A 20556-nucleotide genomic window follows, 5' to 3' on the forward strand; every position below is an offset into this window, starting at 1 on the left:
TTGTTGTTGAAGTAGAAGTCCTGGGAGTGCATTCTGACGAAGAACAGCAAAGGTAATCCAATTTTTCTTATAGTAAATCTGAGTTTGGTGAGCACCAAACTTGGTGGGTGTCAAATTAGCTAGCCTGTGATGGCCGAGCTATCTACTCAGAATATTGCAAAATGCTATTTTAAAATCTGACACCGCGATTGCATAAAGGAGTTCTGTATCTATAATTCTTAAAATAATTGTTATGTATTTTGTAAACGTTTATCGTGAGTAATTTAGTAAATTCACCGGAAGTTTGCGGTGGGTATGCTAGTTCTGAACATCACATGCTAATGTAAAAAGCTGTTTTTTGATATAAATATGAACTTGATTGAACAAAACATGCATGTATTGTATAACATAATGTCCTAGGAGTGTCATCTGATGAAGATCAAAGGTTAGTGCTGCATTTAGCTGTGGTTTTGGGTTTTGTGACATATATGCTTGCTTTGAAAATGGCTGTGTGATTTATTTTTGGCAGGGTACTCTCCTGACATAATCTAATGTTATGCTTTCGCTGTAAAGCCTTTTTGAAATCGGACAATGTGGTTAGATTAATAAGAGTCTTGTATTTAAAATGGTGTAAAATAGTCATATGTTTGAGAAATTGAAGTTATAGCATTTTTAAGGTATTTGTATTTCCACGCTCTACCATTGGATATTGGTGAGGCGTTCCGTCTGTCCCTAACAGGTTTTAACTAGCCTCTCAAAGTATTTCATGATGGCAAAAGTGAGTGCTACGGAGTGATAGTCATTTAGTTCAGTTACCTTCGCTTTCTTGGGTACAGGAAGAATGGTGGACATCTTGAAGCAAGTAGGGACAACAGACTGGCAGATGGAGAGATTGAATATGTCCGTAAACACTCCAGCCAGCTGGTCTGCCCATGCTCTGAGGAAGCGACTTGGGATGCCGTCTGGGCCGGCAGCCTTGCGAGGGTTCATTCACCTCTACCTCTAGACTCTCTCTCTCTATTGTCCAGCCCCTCCAACACTACTGTCCAAACCATCTGCACCAGGCTCTCTAGTACCCCTAGAGTAAACACTAATTTAATGTAAATTTGTGTATGCTAGTGTGTACATTGTGCTGTTGACAAACAGGTCGGTTACATTTGTAGGTTCAGATTTCAGATGGTGGTGATAGCAACACATTAAACTATGAAGCTTTTTCTCACAGGATCAGCACTATGGACAGATTCTATACATTTACCCAAGAGTAAGATCAGAACCATGGACAGAGTCTAGAGATGAACACTGGAGTAAGATCAGCTCCTATGGATAATGATGCTTCCATAGGCTATATAATCCCACCTAAGGGCTAGTCCATAATGCCACGAGACATGTCCCCTTGAAAGAACAGTAGCACTCACTCCTGGATCCATGGTCTGGGCTCAACATAACGTTGATGTTAGATGTGAAGTGAGGGCAGCATGCTACAGATGGTAAATAGCCATCCATCTGATGGTGGACTGCAGAATCCAGGTCAGACATGCTCCCCCACCCCAATGCACGCGCCATGCCCCCCTCCCCTCCCTCCCCTCTGCAGATTACTGATAATGGCCCCCGAGCATAAAGCCCGTATTAAAGATGGCAATATCTATAATCTCCCAATGGGGAGACAGGACTAAAGTGGAGGGGTGGAGTGGTGGAGGGGGGAAAGGCATGCTGAGAGCTTGGGGGGTGGGGGCTGGGCAGCAGGACCACCCCTCTTCAGATTAGGGGCCTGGGGGCTGGAGGAGTGAGGGTGGTTAAAAGAGGGGTACTGGGCAGGATCGAGTGGGGAGTGGGTGAGGGGGGGGATCAACTAGCCCACTCAAAGCCTGTCACAAACAGACACACACCACACACACACACGCCACAAGCGGAATTTAGGGCACACTCACACTGGGTAGAGACAGAGGGGTTGCCATGGTGGCACTGGCATGTGACAAAAAAATATATACACAACATACTATGTGTGAATACAGTGTGTTGGTTGTATTTTGAGGGGGTGAACTGGGGGCAAGTGACTTCCATCCAAGTCAATGGAAGGAGAAACCATCCGGACCATTAATTAACAGCCACGTCACCCGTGATACAACTCAGTATTCGACGTCCATCCATGTCTGAGGACGCCAGGAGATAATGTGGACACCGGCCACTAGGGTCAACAGTTAGCGCTGTTACGTTCAAGTAGGTTTAGATTTTGCTAGAGTGTTGTGGACAGGGATGGCAAATGGGCGTAATTATCTGCCTCTGATTCCAAAGGTTGCAAGGCAGTTCTTTTTGTGATTTTTGTTTTTAAGCCTATCCCAAACCTTAACCATTCAGAGTTAATGCCTAACCTTAAGATTTCAGAGTTAATACCTAAACTTTTCATTTTTTGTATTTTTTGTTGTTGTTGTATTTTACTCCCTTTTTCATTTAGGATCTTATCTCATCGCTGCAACTCCCCAACAAGCTCGGGAGAGGAGAAGGTCGAGTCATGCGTCCTCCGAAACATGACCTGCCAAACCGCGCTTCTTAACACCCACCCGCTTAACCCGGAAGCCAGCTGCACCATTGTGTCGGAGAAAACACTGTTCAACTGACAACTGAAGTCAGCCTGCAGGCACCCGGCCCTCCACAAGGAGTCGCTAGACCGCGATGAGCCAAGTAAAGCCTCCCCTGCCAAACCCTCCCCTACCACAGACGACGCTAGGACAATTGTGCGCCTCCCTATGGGACTCCCGGTCACAGCCGGTTGTGACACAGCATGGGATCAAACCTGGGTCTGTAGTGACACCTCAAGTACTGCGATGCAAACTTAACCTTAAACACTTTGAAATTTGACGTTTGTAACAACTTTGAAATTTGATATTAGATAACCATGGATGAACATCTAATTCTGACGTGAGACTGTGAGAGCTGGTTGTTAATTAATGGCTCAAATGGCCTTCCCATCTCCATTTTGTGGAATCATCAGCTGCTTCTCAGAAAAACAGTCAGTCTGAATGGATCAAATCATTCAGCCAAAACATTCTAGCATCCCATTTGACTGTGCATTGACTGCCAGCCATTAATGTACTATGTAATGTTAACACATCAACAAACCCCCTTTCAGTCAAATTCAGTCCAAAGCATCTGAGTTCAGTGTTGACCTGGTATCTGGGGACACCAGTAGAACTGGGAGTTCAGTCCTAATAAAACACAATGAGGAAAAACAATAGAAAATATGTATAATGAAACGCATCCATGTCCCCTCATTCATTGTGAGGTGTTTTCATTGCAGTGCATTGGAGCCTGTTAATGGTGTTGGTAGAGCTGAGCCCTGGCTTGCTGGCTGGCTGCAGGAGTGAGTGTGCGCAGAACACACTGAGCCACTACTTTATGCAGCCTGCTTGAGAACGAGCCATGAATATGTATGTCGGAGAGGCAGAAGCCATTGCCTATGCAAGACTTCATTATGCATAATACAGCTGGTCTACGCCTCCCCGGTGTGCGCGTGCAAGCACACACATACATACACACACACACTCACTCCACACACACACACGTACACAATCGTATCATGTGTTAAACACAATCCACACACTGATGAGCTGGTAAACAAATGCCCACACCCCCACATTCCCTTTCATATACACACCATCAAACCCGCAGTCCCTGAACCAAACCAAATGCATAATGCTTTCTCCTCTTCTCCATCTTCCCCCTTTTTCTCTCTCTCCCTCGTTCTCTCTTTAACCCTCTGCTCATGTGCATACACATCAGTGCTCCCTCTGTCTCAACCCCCATCCTCTTTTCTCTCTCTGTCACACATCATGGAGCACCTCTTCCCATGGAGACAGATGTAGGATCATTTTCAGACTGGCTGGAACTCCACTTCCTCCTCTCCTTCCCTCCATCTCCCTGTGCTCTTCTCCTTCTCCTCTATTCCCTCTATCTCTCCATCCATTACCTTCCGAACGCTAGTTAGCTCACATCTTGTTGCGTCTTACAGGAAGACTTTGATGTTGTATGCCAACATGTTTGCATTTAGAACCTAGCGATTAGAATATTTTGCTCTGTCTGTCTGTCTGTCTGTCTGTCTGTCTGTCTGTCTGTCTGTCTGTCTGTCTGTCTGTCTGTCTGTCTGTCTGTCTGTCTGTCTGTTATGAGAGCAAGTAGGGGGAGGGGAAGTACATATAAATGAAAAGAAGAGACAGGGAGATGGAGGTATGTGTAAGCTTATGAATAATCCTTAGGGGTCTGGCATAAGTAGGTGGTTGGTTTGGGGTGGGAAGATGTGAGGGCTGGGCTGGTGGGTTGTTGGGGGTTACATCTAATCAAGGCAGGGGTTTTGCCCCCCTGCTTTCTGTACACCCATCACCCCCCAGGCCCGTGCTGCGTCAGTGAAAAAGTGTGCTACTTCAGCAGTCCCCTGGGACCAGCTTCCCCTTACATCAAAGCAGCCAGTTTCTCTCTTAATGTGAATATCAAATCTGTAGATCACAAGTCCCAGCAGTCTGCATAAAACTGCCCCTCCCCCAGCCTTTAATTCTGCCTAGTGATGAGGGGGAGAAGGAGGAGTGTGTGTGAGTGAGTGAGAGAGCGATAGAGAGAGAGAGAGAGAGAGAGAGAGAGAGAGAGAGCATACCTTCTACAACCACCTGCCAGAACATAAACATTTCCCCAAATACAGTTAGACCCGAGGTGATAAAAGGCTTGGACACCTCACCTGTCATCCGTCAGAACTCATGTATTTGACATATTTCATATCCCTTTTTTTCCAAACATAGCCTGTCCATTCCTTATCCATTCTAATCATCTAATGCATTTGTATTCGACATAACTTATCCCATTCTGGTAGGCTACATTGTGACGACGGGTTGAGAGAGGAGCGGGAGTATGCAGGGGGACTGAGACGAATAGGAAAGCAGATGTGCCATGATAGAGGTGTAAGATCCTATGGCTCCGCTCCGCGCGCTCTGAGATCCGCTGCGCTCGCCCTGCCAGCCTCACCACTGCAACGCGCCACTTACACCAGCTGCAGTAACGTTCACATCTCACAATACTATTACAAAGTTAGGTAGGCTTAATCACCATTACACGGCGGTAAAACGTACATTTCTGAGTTCCTCATTAGAGGCAAGGGCAACCCCGGCCAATGCCATCGATTTATTTCCATGCACTCCATTGAAAAAGTTTGCGGGATGATTTTAAAGGATTAAAGTTTGAAGGATTCTTTGGCCTCAAAACAAAAACAATAACAACATCAATAGTGCAAACTGTATACACCATATTATGAATAGGTTAATCATATTGACTCATTAATGAACCCAGGACACAGCACAGACTTAGGATATTCAAGGAGCCAAATAAACGTGTTAGAATTAGTATATAGCGTACAACAGATAATTGAAACGAAAATGTTATTGTTTATAAATTTACGAATGCAATTTGACAAGACAATTAAGTGAGTAGGCCTAGGCCTATGCTACAGCCTGGCCATAAGCCGAGGAATAGTTTCAAATAAAGGCAGTGCATTTATTCATTCAGCATTATTCAATATTTAAAAAAGTGATTTATGAACATATTTGACTAGAAAAATAAAACCAGCCAATTATCTATTGGCACCCTTCTGTCCTGTTACCCGCTTTGCTGCTCTGTCATTGGGTGATGCGGCAGAACGCAACGCTAATTGCGCAGCTGAGGGGAGAAGGCAGCTGGGGATTTGGGCTAAAATAGAGAGAGACCAATTTTGCATGTTTCTATTTTCTACGAGGGAGGACAGGAGAGGGAGGGTTGGGTATGGAGGGGAGAGGGTGACAGTAGCCTAGGAGCTTATGACAGGGGAGGGAATGCCTTATAACCACATATATTTGGATTAATTAAGCTCAATTTCGAAATGCCATTGACCGGACCATTTTATTATATTTATTGTATTTTAATTTCATAATTATAAAAAAAGAATCAATAGACCAATACATCCTTAGAAATTACACTGAAAATACAAACTGCTTTACAATATTACTATAGCATTTCTGAAATCAATACATAATTAATTGTTAATCATTCTAGGCAATAAATCATTGAAATGTGTGTGTCTGTGTTGGATTATCATAATTTGTATTTGGTCAAAAATAGCAAACGGGTGGTCAGATAAATAAATTCCGTATTGACAAAATTGTCTATTTCCCATCTTCAATAATGAAATATAGCGCTATAATAGTCGTAAAATATCTTATTTCATTTAGCTTCATTGGTTTTAAGCCTAAAGACGTAATGACTGTTCAACACCTAAAGATATAGAAAATTAATACTAATTAATTACACAGCCATTTGGACTAAAATAATGTCTCTTTGATTTGTTTCTTTATGTAGGCTAATTGATCAATTATGTAACCCATGTCTCGCTGTAAGTAATTCGCTAGCCCATTGAATTGGGTGTGTTTGCGTTGTAAAATGGGTCCAAGTATGTATGGGAAAATATTCAACAAAAATTAGATGTTTAAATGCAACATATTAAAATGAACCAATTAACAATAACAATTGCCTTCAACTAAATTGTCACAGTTCAATTATACAAATAAACTTTGTAGCAAACAGTCCCAATGCAATGCAGAGAGGGAGGACTGTCCCCTTTCACACAGAGAGAGAGAGAGAGAGAGAGAGAGAGAGAGAGAGAGAGAGAGAGAGAGAGAGAGAGAGAGAGAGAGAGAGAGAGAGAGAGAGAGAGAAGCCTGGGTTCAGGTGGGCTATTAGAGAGAAACACGCCTGGGCTTGTCCACATTCACCCACGCATCTGGGGTCTTCTTTGGTCAAATATATTAAGATCGAATTAAATAGATTTAAAAAGACATTTGGATGCCGGTATGAGAACACCGTGCCTTTACTTAACTTGACTTTTCATATTATTTTAATTGACATGCATTCAGGGAGACATTCAAATGCTTGAATGGTCCACATGTACTTACACCCATTTATGTAATTAAATAATTATTAACACAAAACAGCCTAAATAAAAGTAGGCGCCAATGTGAGCTTGTATCTTGGGTTTGCCCTTCCAGTATTGACAGACATGTCGGATAGGCCTACATATCAAGACATAAGAAGAACAAATTATATCTGCCCATCCTCCAGAACCATGCCATTTATGAAATGATAACTCAGAAATATGCAGACATATCTCCAAACAGTCAGGCTAAACAAAGGTCTACACACTAAGATGCTGCTGAGTTTCTGTGTTATTTTCAACGCAGATTTGCAGGATTATTATAATACACTGTAATAGCAAGAGAGATCAGTTTGGTAATTCGTTCGGGATTTGCAGCCATATTGAATCAGCCTTTGAAATGTGAGGATTTTTCCCCGTCAAAAACAGAAAGCACTTTATAAAGATAAATCATTAAACGAAAATTAAACTCATAATGTCTACAAAATAAACGAGGACATTCGGAAAAGAGAAATTGCATTTTCATTATGGGGCAATTAATTTGGGTGTAATCATTTGTCTAATAAGAAGCCTTTCGTTTGTTACTTCATTTTTCAACATGGCAACTACTCATTGGCAGACACGGACTCTTGCCAAAAATCTCCTCAAGATCACCTCCCAAAAATCACCACAGCACACCTCCAGAACAGTGCGCCTGTCCACAGCCAAGCGCTTAAAACACATTCACAGACATACCCACAAACCGACACCAATAGGCCAAACAACCACAGCAAAATTATGTACTAACACTGAAATAAAATGATAAGAATCGATTTCAACAAATACTTTGCACTGCATGTGCCCATTCAAGTTTTCACCACTAAAAAAAGTCAACAATTCAGGAATTTCAAGACCTGTTTTTATCTCCCTCTCCCACCTCGTTCTCCCTATCCAGCCATTTTACATATTCATAACACTCGTTGGTATAATGCGAAAACAACCCGTGCTATCAGCACCATCTGCGGCATCACCAACCGGTGCACACGGCCACACATCCACAGAAAATATATTTCACACCTAAAACACCTCTACGTGCTTCTTTACAATAGGCCTATGCATTTTGATAGACAAACAAATCCATTTACACTTCATTTTCAAATCCAATCTCTCCTAATTGTATTGCTTCCAATGATAGGCTACATCAATGCAGTTGTTCTCCTTCTACATCTCCGTGTTTCTTTACAATTATTGGTAATTATTACAGTACTTTTGATCAGGATAGAATAAGTGAGACACTCACTGGATTTCATTTATTAAGGTAATACATAAAACAGTGTTTCTTACCTTCCCGGAGAGAGTACAGCAGGAGTAAAGTTACAAGCCACATGCCATAAATAGCAGGTATATTTTTCAGGAATGTTTGGCAATCCTGGCAAGTGTGCGGCGCAGTCTTTGGCCAGGCGAGTCTCGGTGCTGGACTGGCGACTATGCTCCCCGGCGGTCTCTCCAGCCCTGCTGCCCGGATAACCATCGCAGGGAAATGAGAAGCGCCTGAGCCCCGCCCACGTCCCCTCCCTTCGACGAGACTACAGAAAATGCATGCGAAGCCTCCCTTCGTAGTCTAATGAGACACGGTCAAAATATACGTCACACGCCAAATGGAACCGCTAAGGGTCGAGTTGAGTTGAGGAGTGGATATTCGGTCACTTTTCGGTGGAAAGGAGGGAGTGTGCTCCGGATTGACGCCGACAGGTGGATGGCTACTGTCTCTGACACACAGGTGAGCGCGCCCACCTGTGCACCACACGGACTGAACTGGCCTTTTCTCTCCGTTTGGATGGACCTACTCCAGATGCCATTGGATACTTTGAAACCAAATCGCTATAATCAACAATATTACTTGTCTGTTTATTTATGGATTCACTCGGTCGCTGAGTGACGGTTGGATATAGGACTCCTGAATCGCATAGTGACTTAAAATGAAAGCACGTCTCTCATCTTTCCTCTCCCCGGCAACGGAGCACGCGCGCAAATTCATGCAACTGAAAGCTCTCTCTCCCCCTCCCTCTCTCCCTCGCGCACATGCATGCATGCACGCACGAACAAACAAATTCACACACACACACACACACACACACACACACACACACACTGACAGACCGAGAGACAGAGAAATAGCGAGAGAGATGGAGAGACTTGAGAGATCCCTCTGTTTGGTTGAGCCAACTGAACGTTTACATACAGACCAATAGCTTGCACTTGTTTTTTTTGTCTTTCACCATATCACCACCCCCACACGTGCTGATATCGACTTGCTTGCATAAATTCAAATGATTGATTACACTGCACTCTTGCCATCATAGGACCAATATGCTCATATGGCAGATGACCAATGAAGGACATTCCAGTCTAAAGAGGCTCAGCGGCACACTATGGCCTAGAGTTTATTGGTTTGTACACAGACTTGCAAATGTTATCACAGGTGCAGCCAAATGCTTGTTTCTAGCTCCAACAGTGCAGTACTGCCTAGCATGATTAAAAAAAGAAACACAATAAACACAATACACATAATCCACCAAGAGAACAAAACATTAGGAACACCTTTCCTTGCCCTCAGAACAGACTCAATTCGTCGGGGTATGGACTCTACAAGGGGTCGAAGCCGTTCCACAGGGATGCTGGCCCATGTTGACTCCAATACTTCCCACAGTTGTGTCAAGTTGGCTGGATGTCGTTTGGGTGGTGGACCATTCTTGATACATACAGGAAACTGTTGAGACCGAAAAACCCAAGAGCGTTGGAGTTCTTGATGTAACAGTGTAGGTTCCGTCCCTCTCTTCGCCCCAACCCGGGCTCGAACCAGGGACCCTTGCACACATCAACAACTGACACCCAGCGAAGCATCGTTACCCATCGCGCCACAAAAGCCGGGGCCCTTGCAACGCAAGGGGAAACCCTACTTCAAGTCTCAGAGCGAGTGACGTCACCGATTGAAACGCTATTAGCGCGCACCACCGCTAACTAACTAGCCATTTCACATCGGTTACACTGACACACTCAAACTGGTGCGCCTGGCACCTACTACCAAACCACATTCAAAGGTACTTAAATATTTTGTCTTGCCCATTCACCCTCTGAATGGCACACATACACAATCCATGTCTCAATTGCCTAAAGGCTTAAAAATATTTTTTTACCCTGTCTCCTCCACTTCATTTACATTGATTGAAGTGGATTTAACAGGTGACATCAATAAGGGATTATAGCTTTAACCTGGATTTACCTGGTCTGTCTATGACCTGTACACTCAGTGTATATATTCGGAAAGTATTCAGACCCATTGACTTTTCCACATTTTTGTTACATTACAGCCTTTTTCTAAAATGGATTAAATAAAAAAAGTCCTAATTAATCTACACACAAAGCGTGTATTATGACAAAGCGAAAACAGGTTTTTAGACATTTTTGATAATTCATAAAAAATAAAAAACAGATACCTTATTTGCATATACTACCGTTCAAAAGTTTGGGGTCACTTAGAAATGTCCTTGTTTTTGAAAGAAAAGCACATTTTTTGTCCATTAAAATAACATAATATTAATCAGAAATACAGTGTAGACATTGTTCATGTTGTAAATGACTATTGCAGCAGGTAACGGCAGATTTTTTATGGAATATCTACATAGGCGTACAGAAGCCCATTATCAGCAACCATCATCACTCCTGTGTTCCAATGACATGTTGTGTTAGCTAATCCAAGTTTATCATTTTAAATGGCTAATTGATCATTAGAAAACACTTTTGCAATTATGTTAGCACAGCTGAAAACTGTTGTCCTGATTAAAGAAGAAATAAAACTGGCCTTATTTAGACTAGTTGAGTATCTGGAGCATCAGCATTTTTGTGTTCGATTACAGGCTCAAAATGGCCAGAAACAAAGAACTTTCTTCTGAAACGCGTCGGTCTATTCTTGTTTTGAGAAATGAAGGCTATTCCATGCGAGAAATTGCCAAGAAACTGAAGATCTCATACAACGCTGTGTACTACTCCCTTCACAGAACAGCGCAAACTAGCTCTAACCAGAATAGAAAGAGGAGTGGGAGGCCCCGGTGCACAACTGAGCAAGAGGACAAGTACATTAGAGTGTCTAGTTTGAGACACAGACACCTCACAAGTCCTCAACTGGCAGCTTCATTAAATAGTACTCGCAAAACACCAGTCTCAACGTCAACAGTGAACAGGCGACTCCGGGATGCAGGCCTTCTAGGCAGCATCCCGGAGGAGTGGCTTCGGGAACAAGTCTCTGAATGTCCTTGAGTGGCCCAGCCAGAGCCCGGACTTGAGCTCAAAATAGCTGTGCAGCAACGCTCTCCATCCAACCTGACAGGGCTTGAGAGGATCTGCAGAGAAGAATGTGAGAAACTCCCCAAATACAGGTGAGTCAAGCTTGTAGCTTCATACCAAGAAGACTCGAGGCTGTAATTGATGCCAAAGATGCTTCAACGCAGTACTGAGTAAAGGGCCTGAATACTTATGTAAATGTGATATTTAATTTATAATTATTTTTTATACATTTGCAACATTTTCTAAAAACCTGTTTTTGCTTCATCATCATGGGGTATTGTGTGTAGATTGATGAGGGGAAAAATCTATTTAATCCATTTTAGAAAAAGGCTGTAACGTAAAAAAATGTGGAAAAAGTGAAGGGGTCTGAATACTTTCAGAATGCACTGTACATGTAATGGCGTGTAAAGACATTATCAACAGTATATGAATAGAAAAGATGTGTACAGCAGTAGTTATATAGGATGAGCCATGACTAGAATACAGTATATATGTATAAAGTGGGTAAAACAGTATGTAAACATTATTAAAGTGATCAGCGTTCAATGACACTATGTACATAGGGCAGCAGTCTGTAAGGTGCAGGATAGAGTGCCAGGTGGTAGACAACTAGAACAGTGACTAGGGTTCAGGGCCGGGTACTGGGCGGAGGCCGGCTAGTGGTGACTGTTTACCGGTCCGATGGTCTAAAGAAGCCCAGCTTTGATGCGCCTGTACTGTCTCCGCCTTCTAGATGGTAGCGGGGTAAACAGGCCGTGGCTCGGGTGGCTGAGGTCCTTGATGATCTTGAAGCTTTTGACCCTCTCCAATGCGGCCTGTCAATGTGGATGAGGGTGTGCTCTCGCTGCTGTCTCCTGTAGTCCACGATAAGCTACTTAGTTTTGTTGACATTGAGGGAGATGTTATTTTCCTGGCACCACTCCACCATGGCTTTCACTTACTGCCTGTAGGCTGTCTCATCGTTGTTGGTACCAATGTTTTGTTGTCAGCAAACTTGATGATTAAGTTGGAGACGTGTGTAACCACGCCATCATGGGTGAACAGAGAGTACAGGAGGGGGCTGAGCATGCACCCCTGTGGGGCCCCCGTGTTGAGGATCAGCGTGGCAGAGGTGTTGTTGCCTACCTTCACCACTTGGGGTCGACCCGTCAGGAAGTCCTGGACCCAGTTGCACAGTGAGGGGTTCAGACCCAGGGCCCTGAGCTTAGTGATGAGCTTGGAGGGCACTATGGTGTTGAAGGCCTAGCTGTAGTTGATGAACCGTATTCTTGCATAGGTATTTCTCTTGTCCAGGTGCAATGGTGATTGCATCGTCCGTGGATCTTTAGGGGCGAAATGCAAATTGTAGTGGGTCTAAGGTGTCGGAGAAGGTGGAGGTGATATGGTCCGTAAGTAGCCTCTCAAAGCACTTCATGATGACAGAAGTGAGTACTATGGAGCGATAGTCATTTAGTTCAGTTACCTTCACTTTCCTGGGACACATGAACAATGGTGGACATCTTGAAGCAAGTGGGGACAACAGACTGGGATATGGAGAGATTGAATATGTCCGTAAACGCTCCAGCCAGCTGGTCTGCACATGCTCTGAGGACGCAGCTTGTGATGCCGTCTGGACAGGCAGCCTTGCGGGGGTTAACACGCTTAAATTACCCACTCACCTTGACCACGGAGAACGAGACCACACAGTCCTCATGAGCGTCGGGGGCACACATCGGCGGCTCTATGTTGTTTTCTTCAAAGCGGGCAAAGGTGTTTAGCTCGTCCGGGAGCTAGGCATCGGTGTCTGCAATGTGTCTGGTTTTCCCTTTTTCATCCGTGATTGTCTGGAGTCCCTGCCACATACGTCTCGTGTCTGAGCCGTTGAGTTGTGACTCCACTTTGTCCCTGTACTGTCATTTTGCCTCTTTGATTGCCTTACGGAGGTCACAGCTAGTCTGTTTGTACATGTTCCCAGTCACCTTGCCATGGTTAAATGCCGTGGTTCGCTCTTTCAGCTTTGCGCGAATGCTGCCATCTAGCCACGGTTTTTGGTTTGGTTAAGTTCTAATCGTCGCAGTGGGAACATCATCCTCTATCCACTTCCTGATGAACCCTGTTCCGAGTCACTGTATATGTTGATACTATTCTCAGTGGCAACCTGGAGCATTTCCCAGTCCGCGTGACCAAAACAATATTGAAGCGTAGATTCCGATTGATCAGACTAACGTTGAACAGTCCTTACCACATTAACTTCCTGTTTAAGTTTCTACCCATAGGTAGGGAGGAGCAGAATGAAGGCATAATCTGATTTGCTGAAGGGAGGGTGGGGTAGGTCCTTATAGCTGTCCAGAATGGAAGAGTAACAATGATCCATGTTCTGTGTTGCGCGTGTAGCACAGGAGATGTGTTGATAGAATTTCAGTAGCGTTTTCCTCAGATGTCCTTTATTAAAGTCCCCAGCTACAATAAATGTGGCCTTAGGATATGTGATTTCCCGTTTGCACATAGTCCAGTGTAGTTCCTTGAGAGCTGTCGTGGTGTCGGCTTTGAGGGAGATATACACGGCAGTGACGGTGACTGAAGAAAATTCTCTTGGGAGGTAATGTGGTCAGCATTTGATGGTGAGGTACTCCAGATCGGGAGAACAAAACGACTTGAGTTCCTGTACATTACCACAATCACACCATGATTTGTTAATCATGAAACAAACCCCTCTGCCTTTCTTTTCCCCAGAGAGTTCTTTCTTCCTGTCTGCTGATGGATGGAGAACCCCGCTGGCTGAATGGACAGGGACAATATATCCGGAGAGAGCCATGTCTCTGTAAAGCAGAGTATGTTACAGTCCCTGATGTCTCTCTGGAAGGAGATCTTTGCCCTGAGCTCGTCTACTTTATTGTCCATGGACTGAACATTAGCGAGTAATATACTCGAAAGTGGTGGATGGTATGCATCCACCATTTCCGAGTCTGAGTAGGGGTTGGATGGAAAAACCTCATGTTATGTTCAATGTTGAAAAGAATACAGGGGCAGAGGAGGTGCAGTGGACTCTTCAATAAGGTGTGTGTGTGTGTGTGCCTATTTGAGAAAGAGTGTGTGTGTGACTGGAGTGTTATAAAATGTGTGTGTGCAGTGGTGTAAAGTACTTTAACGTACTACTTAAGTCGTTTTTTGGTGGTATTTGTACTTGACTTTTGGGGTATCTGTACTACAACTTTTACTTCACTACATTTCTAAAGAAAATAATGTACTTTTTACTCCATACATTTTTCCTGACACCCAAAAGTACTCGGTACATTTTGAATGCTTCGCAGGACAGGAAAATTGTTTAATTCACACTTATCAAAAGAACATCCCTGGTCATCCCTACTGCCTCTGATCTGGCGAACTCACTAAACACATGCTTCATTTGTAAATTATGTCTGAGTGTTGGAGCTTGCCCCTGGCTATCTGTAAAAAAATAAAAAACAAGAAAACGGCACCATCTGGTTTGCTTTATATAAGGATTTTTTTATTATTACTTTTACTTTTGATACTTAAGTATATTTTAAACCAAATACTTTTAGACTTTTACTCAAGTAGTATTTTACTGGGTGACTTTCACTTTTACTTTAGTCATTTTCTTTTGTAATTGGTTGAAAAACAAAGTCACAAAAAATTTACTTAAGTAGTACTTTTATTCTACATATTTTAGCAGTAGTTAGTCCATCAGTCCAATAGATGGTGTTGTTGCACTGTGGTAGTAGGCGAAGTAACAAGTTATGGCCATGCATGCGTAACATTCCTCAGAAAGTTTGTCTTTTGTGTCCGTTTCTCTTTATCACTACAGCTATATTTTTGTGTCAAACTGAGTAAGTGAAGAATGTGATTGAGGGTGAATGAGAGGGTATGTTAACTTTATGCTTTATGCTTTGGGGTTAGCGCGTTGGACTTGTAACCGAAAGGTTTCAAGATCGAATCCCTGAGCTCCCAAGGTAAAAATCTGTCGTTCTGCCTCTGAACAAGGCAGTTAACCCACTGTTCCTAGGCTGTCATTGGAAATAAGAATATGTTCTTAACTAACTTGCCTAGTTAAATAAAGGTAAAATACATTTTAAAAAGATGCTAGCTGTGGTAAAAAATATTTTACAAGTCACATAGACACTTTGGGTTTTTCTGAGTAAATGTGCATGATTTCCTGGAAGTAATTTCATAAAGAATCCATTTATTTGAGGTCTCTGAGTTTGTTTGACATGTTATTGGTTTTGTGTAAAATTGTACTCACAAGCTGGTAAAATGGCACCGTGCATGGACTTTAGTGCAGGCAGTGCGGGTGCAAGAGAAAAATGAAACTGAATGTACATTTTTATAAATTTTCTACATGTATAGCAATATTCAGACACGTCAGTTGTTTATCTATATCTATTTGTTTCTATTGTGTGACTAAGGAAATCTACTATAGGTAAAGTGCACTTATATTGTGTAAGTTAATATGTGCACTTGTATGTGAATTAATGTTTTGTTGTCATTACTTATCAATCCATTGAAATTAATTAATATCTAAATATTGGAAATTAGAAAATTGAATAAGAAAAAGCATATTAGAAAATAGATGGCCAGATATGTCAAGACGATAACGTTTGTGGCCGTTTCTCTTTCTCACTAAAGAGGCCACCTTCAGATTCAGTCTGAGGCTGGTAACGTATCTTTACTTTTACTCAATTATGACAATTGGGTACTGTGCCTTTCAGAGTATATTTCTCACAGAGAAAGTGAGAGAGAGGGAGTGTTCTTGTCAGCTCCTGGGTCCTCCATGATTACTTATTTACTCAGGAATAATTAGCCAAACACAGAGCAGTCTCATTCATTGATGAGCGGGCATCATCGCTGTGGCCTGCTTTTGCCACACCTGCATCTTTTCCATATCATCCCCACCTCATCCTGTACCTGACAATAACACCAGACCCGAAGCTGCACTCCACTAACCTCTTGCTTGGAGATCAATCATTCAACTTTATCCCACCTCATCAAACCAGCTCCCCCTACCTACTGTACACTACACCTGCTCAAATGCACTCTTCCTCTGCTTCAAAAGCTGCCATACCCTCAAACAGTAACCTTGTTCCCAGGCTAATTGCGCATGGGCGCAGGCAGAGGTCTCATGCCCATAAGGAACTCAGTGGCCGTGCCCCCTCAGATTTCTACTTTTTTTAAGTATTTCAAATACATTACAATTGATGTTTCTCTGTGACACTACTTGCCACCTACAAATTTTATGAAGTTGGCTTTAGTTAGCCCAGATAGGTTCCCAATCTCCCAACCTCATAACTAGCTACCAAGAAGCCATTTCAGGCTATCAAAAAAGTTAGAGTAGCTAGCTTGTCTAACTATCTTAGCTGGCATTCCTGTTGGCAAGGTTGGTAGACTTTAGAAAAGCAAGCAATTACTAAAGGTACTGAATAGGACTCATTTCTTTAAATCTTTAACCCAGATTTTAGCAGAGATGCAGAGAAACATATTTAGTTTCTTTGAAAAAAATAACCACCAGTCAGGAGGATACAGACAGCTCAAGATGTACGCTTAAATATGCAGAAAAATAAACATATTTTTGACATAGAATTAAGCGTAATAATTATGGCTCTAGATTCCAGGGAAAATCTGTTTCAGGTGTTTGAGAACATTTTTAATTCTCCAACTTCCACCCTCCAGCCATCCTCACGTACTTTGTGCCCCTTCAGATTTTTTGGGGTGCATGCTGCCCCTGGGTGGCGGTGTCTGATGGACGAGATAAGCCTACATTATAAATGTATCACTATGGAAGGTAAACAAAATAAGCTATTTTCCCCAATAACTCACCCAGGTTAGGCCTGATTCATGTCTTCCTGAACAAAATCTGCTACATGGTTGAAGTTTGCATTGTATTTAGCCTAATGCCGATACTGTCTGATTATGAAACGGTGACCTTACTTATAAATCCCTCTAGATTTAACCTGAAAATAGACGCGCCGTTACTAGGCCAAATGTTACAACAGAATAGGCGAATAGCCTTCTTCCCAATTAATTCAAATGGAATATATTCATCGATATGCATTTCAGAATCTCCCTAGTCTCGTATATTGCAAAGGTCAAAGTGAGATAGCCTGGTAGGCTAGTCAGTGCTTGACCTGTCGCCAAGATTGGTTGCTTTTTAAAGAAATTGTAGAATTTTTAAAAACTCCACTGCATCTTACCTGTATCAGTCAGGTGGAGTCTCTAGGCTTGTTGTGAAGGGGGGGAGACTTAAATGTTTTGAATTCAAGTTTGTTCGTTGTGATTGCAATTTTACTCAACTAATTGAAACAGATTATCTGTGTGACTTTTAAATGTTTTCTAACCATTTGGAATGTGCATAAATTGCCTCTTGGGACTCGCATCCAAAAGCTTGCTGGGGTCCTAGTTGGTGGCAGTTGCCAGCCTGGCAGTAGGCTATACTGAGACGAGAGCTTCTTTGAGACAATTCGTTTGAATTAATGCATTATTGCTGCCGCCCTCTGGTTGAAATCTCTATTGCACCTGGACCATACATTCTGTTGTTTTGGCATCAATCAATTGATCCTCTTTTTCGACATACTTTTTAAACAATGCCCCAAATTCACGCAGAAATCCAATTCAAATGGATAAATAAACCATGTACTGAATTGAAGACCAGCATATTGTGTCCTGGGTAAAATGCAAATTCTGTAGTAAGCCTAGGCCTATACCACTTGGATTGACCTTGCCTCAATCCTCAGCATCATCAAAGAAACAAACAATGGCAAAAATGTTTTAATTATGATAATTATTTATTGTTATCTCACAGTTAACGCACATCACACTTCATATTATTCCTACATTAGTAATCATAAAGATGGTGGTTTCTCATCTTGACACGGTATTGACATAATAGGGTTGTCCTTGGGCCCAATCATGGCTGTCTCCTATAAGAACACATTAGAGATCTCTCATAGCTCACATGAGCAGTCAGGGTATAATATGTCTATACTCTAAAGTCAATAGATGGGTTATATGACAAAACAAAGGGTTTCTGGGTCAGATGGTCTGGTTGTCTCAGTCAATACAACATTACATTACCTTGTTTCAGATGCAGCTGTGTTCACAGGCCTGTAGACAAGACAAAAACAAGACAAACCATTGAAACATGGACAGTGAGACAGTGTATGTTTTATAGGGTTGTTCCATTTGATTTCAATCACTTTTTGACTGCCTCCCTTTTGATTTTAATGAAACTTTCCATACATATTTGCCCATGGTAGAAGTGGTCAGAAAGTTACTTTTTGGACCTGAATGCCAAAACACTTAGGAGAAAGAGGTGTGCAAAGTTGACAGATTTTGTAATCCCCACCCTACCATGAGACATCCATGTCTTCATCACTGGAAAAGATAAATGGTTGAGTTTGATATCATTTAAAAGCTTACAAACAGAGTTGTCAAACTATTTTATAATTTTTAGAATAATAACTTTTTAAATTATCCTTTAATGTCAATTATCAAAAAATTTGTCAACTTCGAGTTTTGTAATATTTGCATATTTTGTAGCTTAGACCCTATTTTACATAATCTGAGGTATTTGTGTTGTGCCCGCAATTGGTTGAGACACAGCATACTCTTGGATAAAGGGTGGGTGACAGACCACTGCAATTTAGTTGAATTGCTAAATTGAATTGACATTTTTTACTTCCAATTACTACCACAAAGATGGCCGCTGGGCCAACCACCGTTGATAATCAACTTACAGTGCATTCGGAAAGTAGATTATATAAAAAAGGGTCTAAACTAAAACATATGCAAAAACATAAAATCGGAGTTTACGCGTTTTTAGATCACTGACTTTAAAGGTTAAAAAAATGTAAATCCTAATTCAAATTACATTTTTTCAAGAAATTATAAAATATTTTGATAACCCTTTTTGTTTCCAGTGATGAAGACATGGATGTCTCATGGTAGGGTGGGGTATGCAAAATGCATCAACTTTGAGCACCTCTATCTCCTAAATGTTTTGGTATTCAGGTCCACCAAGTTACTTTCTGACCACTTCTACCTTGGGAAAATATGTATAGAAAGTTGTGTTCAAATCAAAACGGTGCAGTCCAAAAGCTATTGAAATTAAATGGACAACCCTACACTGTATGTGTGAAACACTTGTACAGGAGGTGTTTATTTTCATGTTTAATGTTTCTTGTTTTAGCACTGATGAGATAAAGGATTGTGTCCCTTTCAACAGCGGAGCTTCTTACCTGTGTCAGCACAGACGAGCACAGTCAGGCACTCACAGTCAAAACACACACACACACACACACACAGGCTAGACTAAACACAGATACAGTGCATGTATACTGCGGCTGTCTGTGCTCTCTGACACACTTAGTTCAATGTTTTATTTTTTAACAGTATCTCAAAAAGCATGCAGCAGTGGATAATGTGAGGTACAGTATTGATCCACTACCTGGCTAAGGGAGTTACAGTGTCTTGCGAAAATATTCACCCCCCTTGGCATTTTTCATATTTTGTTGCCTTACAACCTGGAAATAAAATTTATTTTTGGGGGGTTTGTATCATTTGATTTACATAACATGCCTACCACTTTGAAGATGCAATTTTTTTTTATTGTGAAACAAACAAGAAATAAGATTAAAAAAACTGAAAACTTGAGCGTGCATAACTATTCATCCCCCCAAAGTCAATACTTTGTAGAGACACCTTTTACAGCTGCAAGTCTCTTGGGGTATGTCTCTATAAGCTTGGCACATCTAGCCACTGGGATTTTTGCCCATTCTTCAAGGCAAAACTGCTTCAGCTCCTTCAAGTTGGATGGGTTCTGCTGGTGTACAGCAATCTTTAAGTCATACCACAGATTCTCAATTGGATTGAGGTCTGGGCTTTGACTAGGCCATTCCAAGACATTTAAATGTTTCCCCTTAAACCACTCAAGTGTTGCCTTAGCAGTATGCTTAGGGTCATTGTCCTGCTGGAAGGTGAACCTCCGTCCCAGTCTCAGCAAGGTGCCCCTTGCTTAGTGGTGTTGCAGACTCTGGGGCCTTTCAGAATGGGTGTATATATACTGAGATCATGTGACAGATCATGTGACAATTGGGGCGGTAGGTAGCCTAGTGGTTAGAGCATTGGACTAGTAACCGAAAGGTTGCAAAATCAAAAATCTGGGCTGACAAGGTGAAAATCTGTCGTTCTGCCCCTGAACAAGGCAGTTAACCCACTGTTCCTAGGTTGTCATTGAAAATAAGAAATTGTTCTTAACTGACTTGCCTAGTTAAATAAAGGTAGAATATAAAACATCTCTGGAAGACACACAGGTTTCCCTCAAG

At 42.1% G+C, this 20556-nt stretch overlaps 1 protein-coding gene across 8 annotated transcripts in view; it reads right to left on the reverse strand.

The window, feature by feature from the left end:
- The window catches only part of LOC115149016 (Down syndrome cell adhesion molecule-like protein 1 homolog), a 92790-nt gene extending 83876 nt beyond the window's left edge, over nt 1-8914 (reverse strand). For 5 of the 8 annotated variants that reach the window (XM_029691469.1, XM_029691465.1, XM_029691466.1 and 2 more), the window contains exon 1: nt 8243-8902. In XM_029691469.1, the coding sequence (XP_029547329.1) occupies nt 8243-8429 (187 nt within the window). In that variant the 5' untranslated portion in view covers nt 8430-8902. Of the gene's footprint in view, nt 1-8242 lie in introns of all 8 variants that reach the window. The other 3 variants (XM_029691468.1, XM_029691470.1, XM_029691471.1) reach the window with 3 other exon arrangements.
- Nucleotides 8915-20556: the final 11642 nt, after the last annotated feature.

This window comes from Salmo trutta, chromosome 15 (genome assembly GCF_901001165.1).
Source record: "Salmo trutta chromosome 15, fSalTru1.1, whole genome shotgun sequence".
Lineage (NCBI taxonomy): Eukaryota > Metazoa > Chordata > Actinopteri > Salmoniformes > Salmonidae > Salmo > Salmo trutta.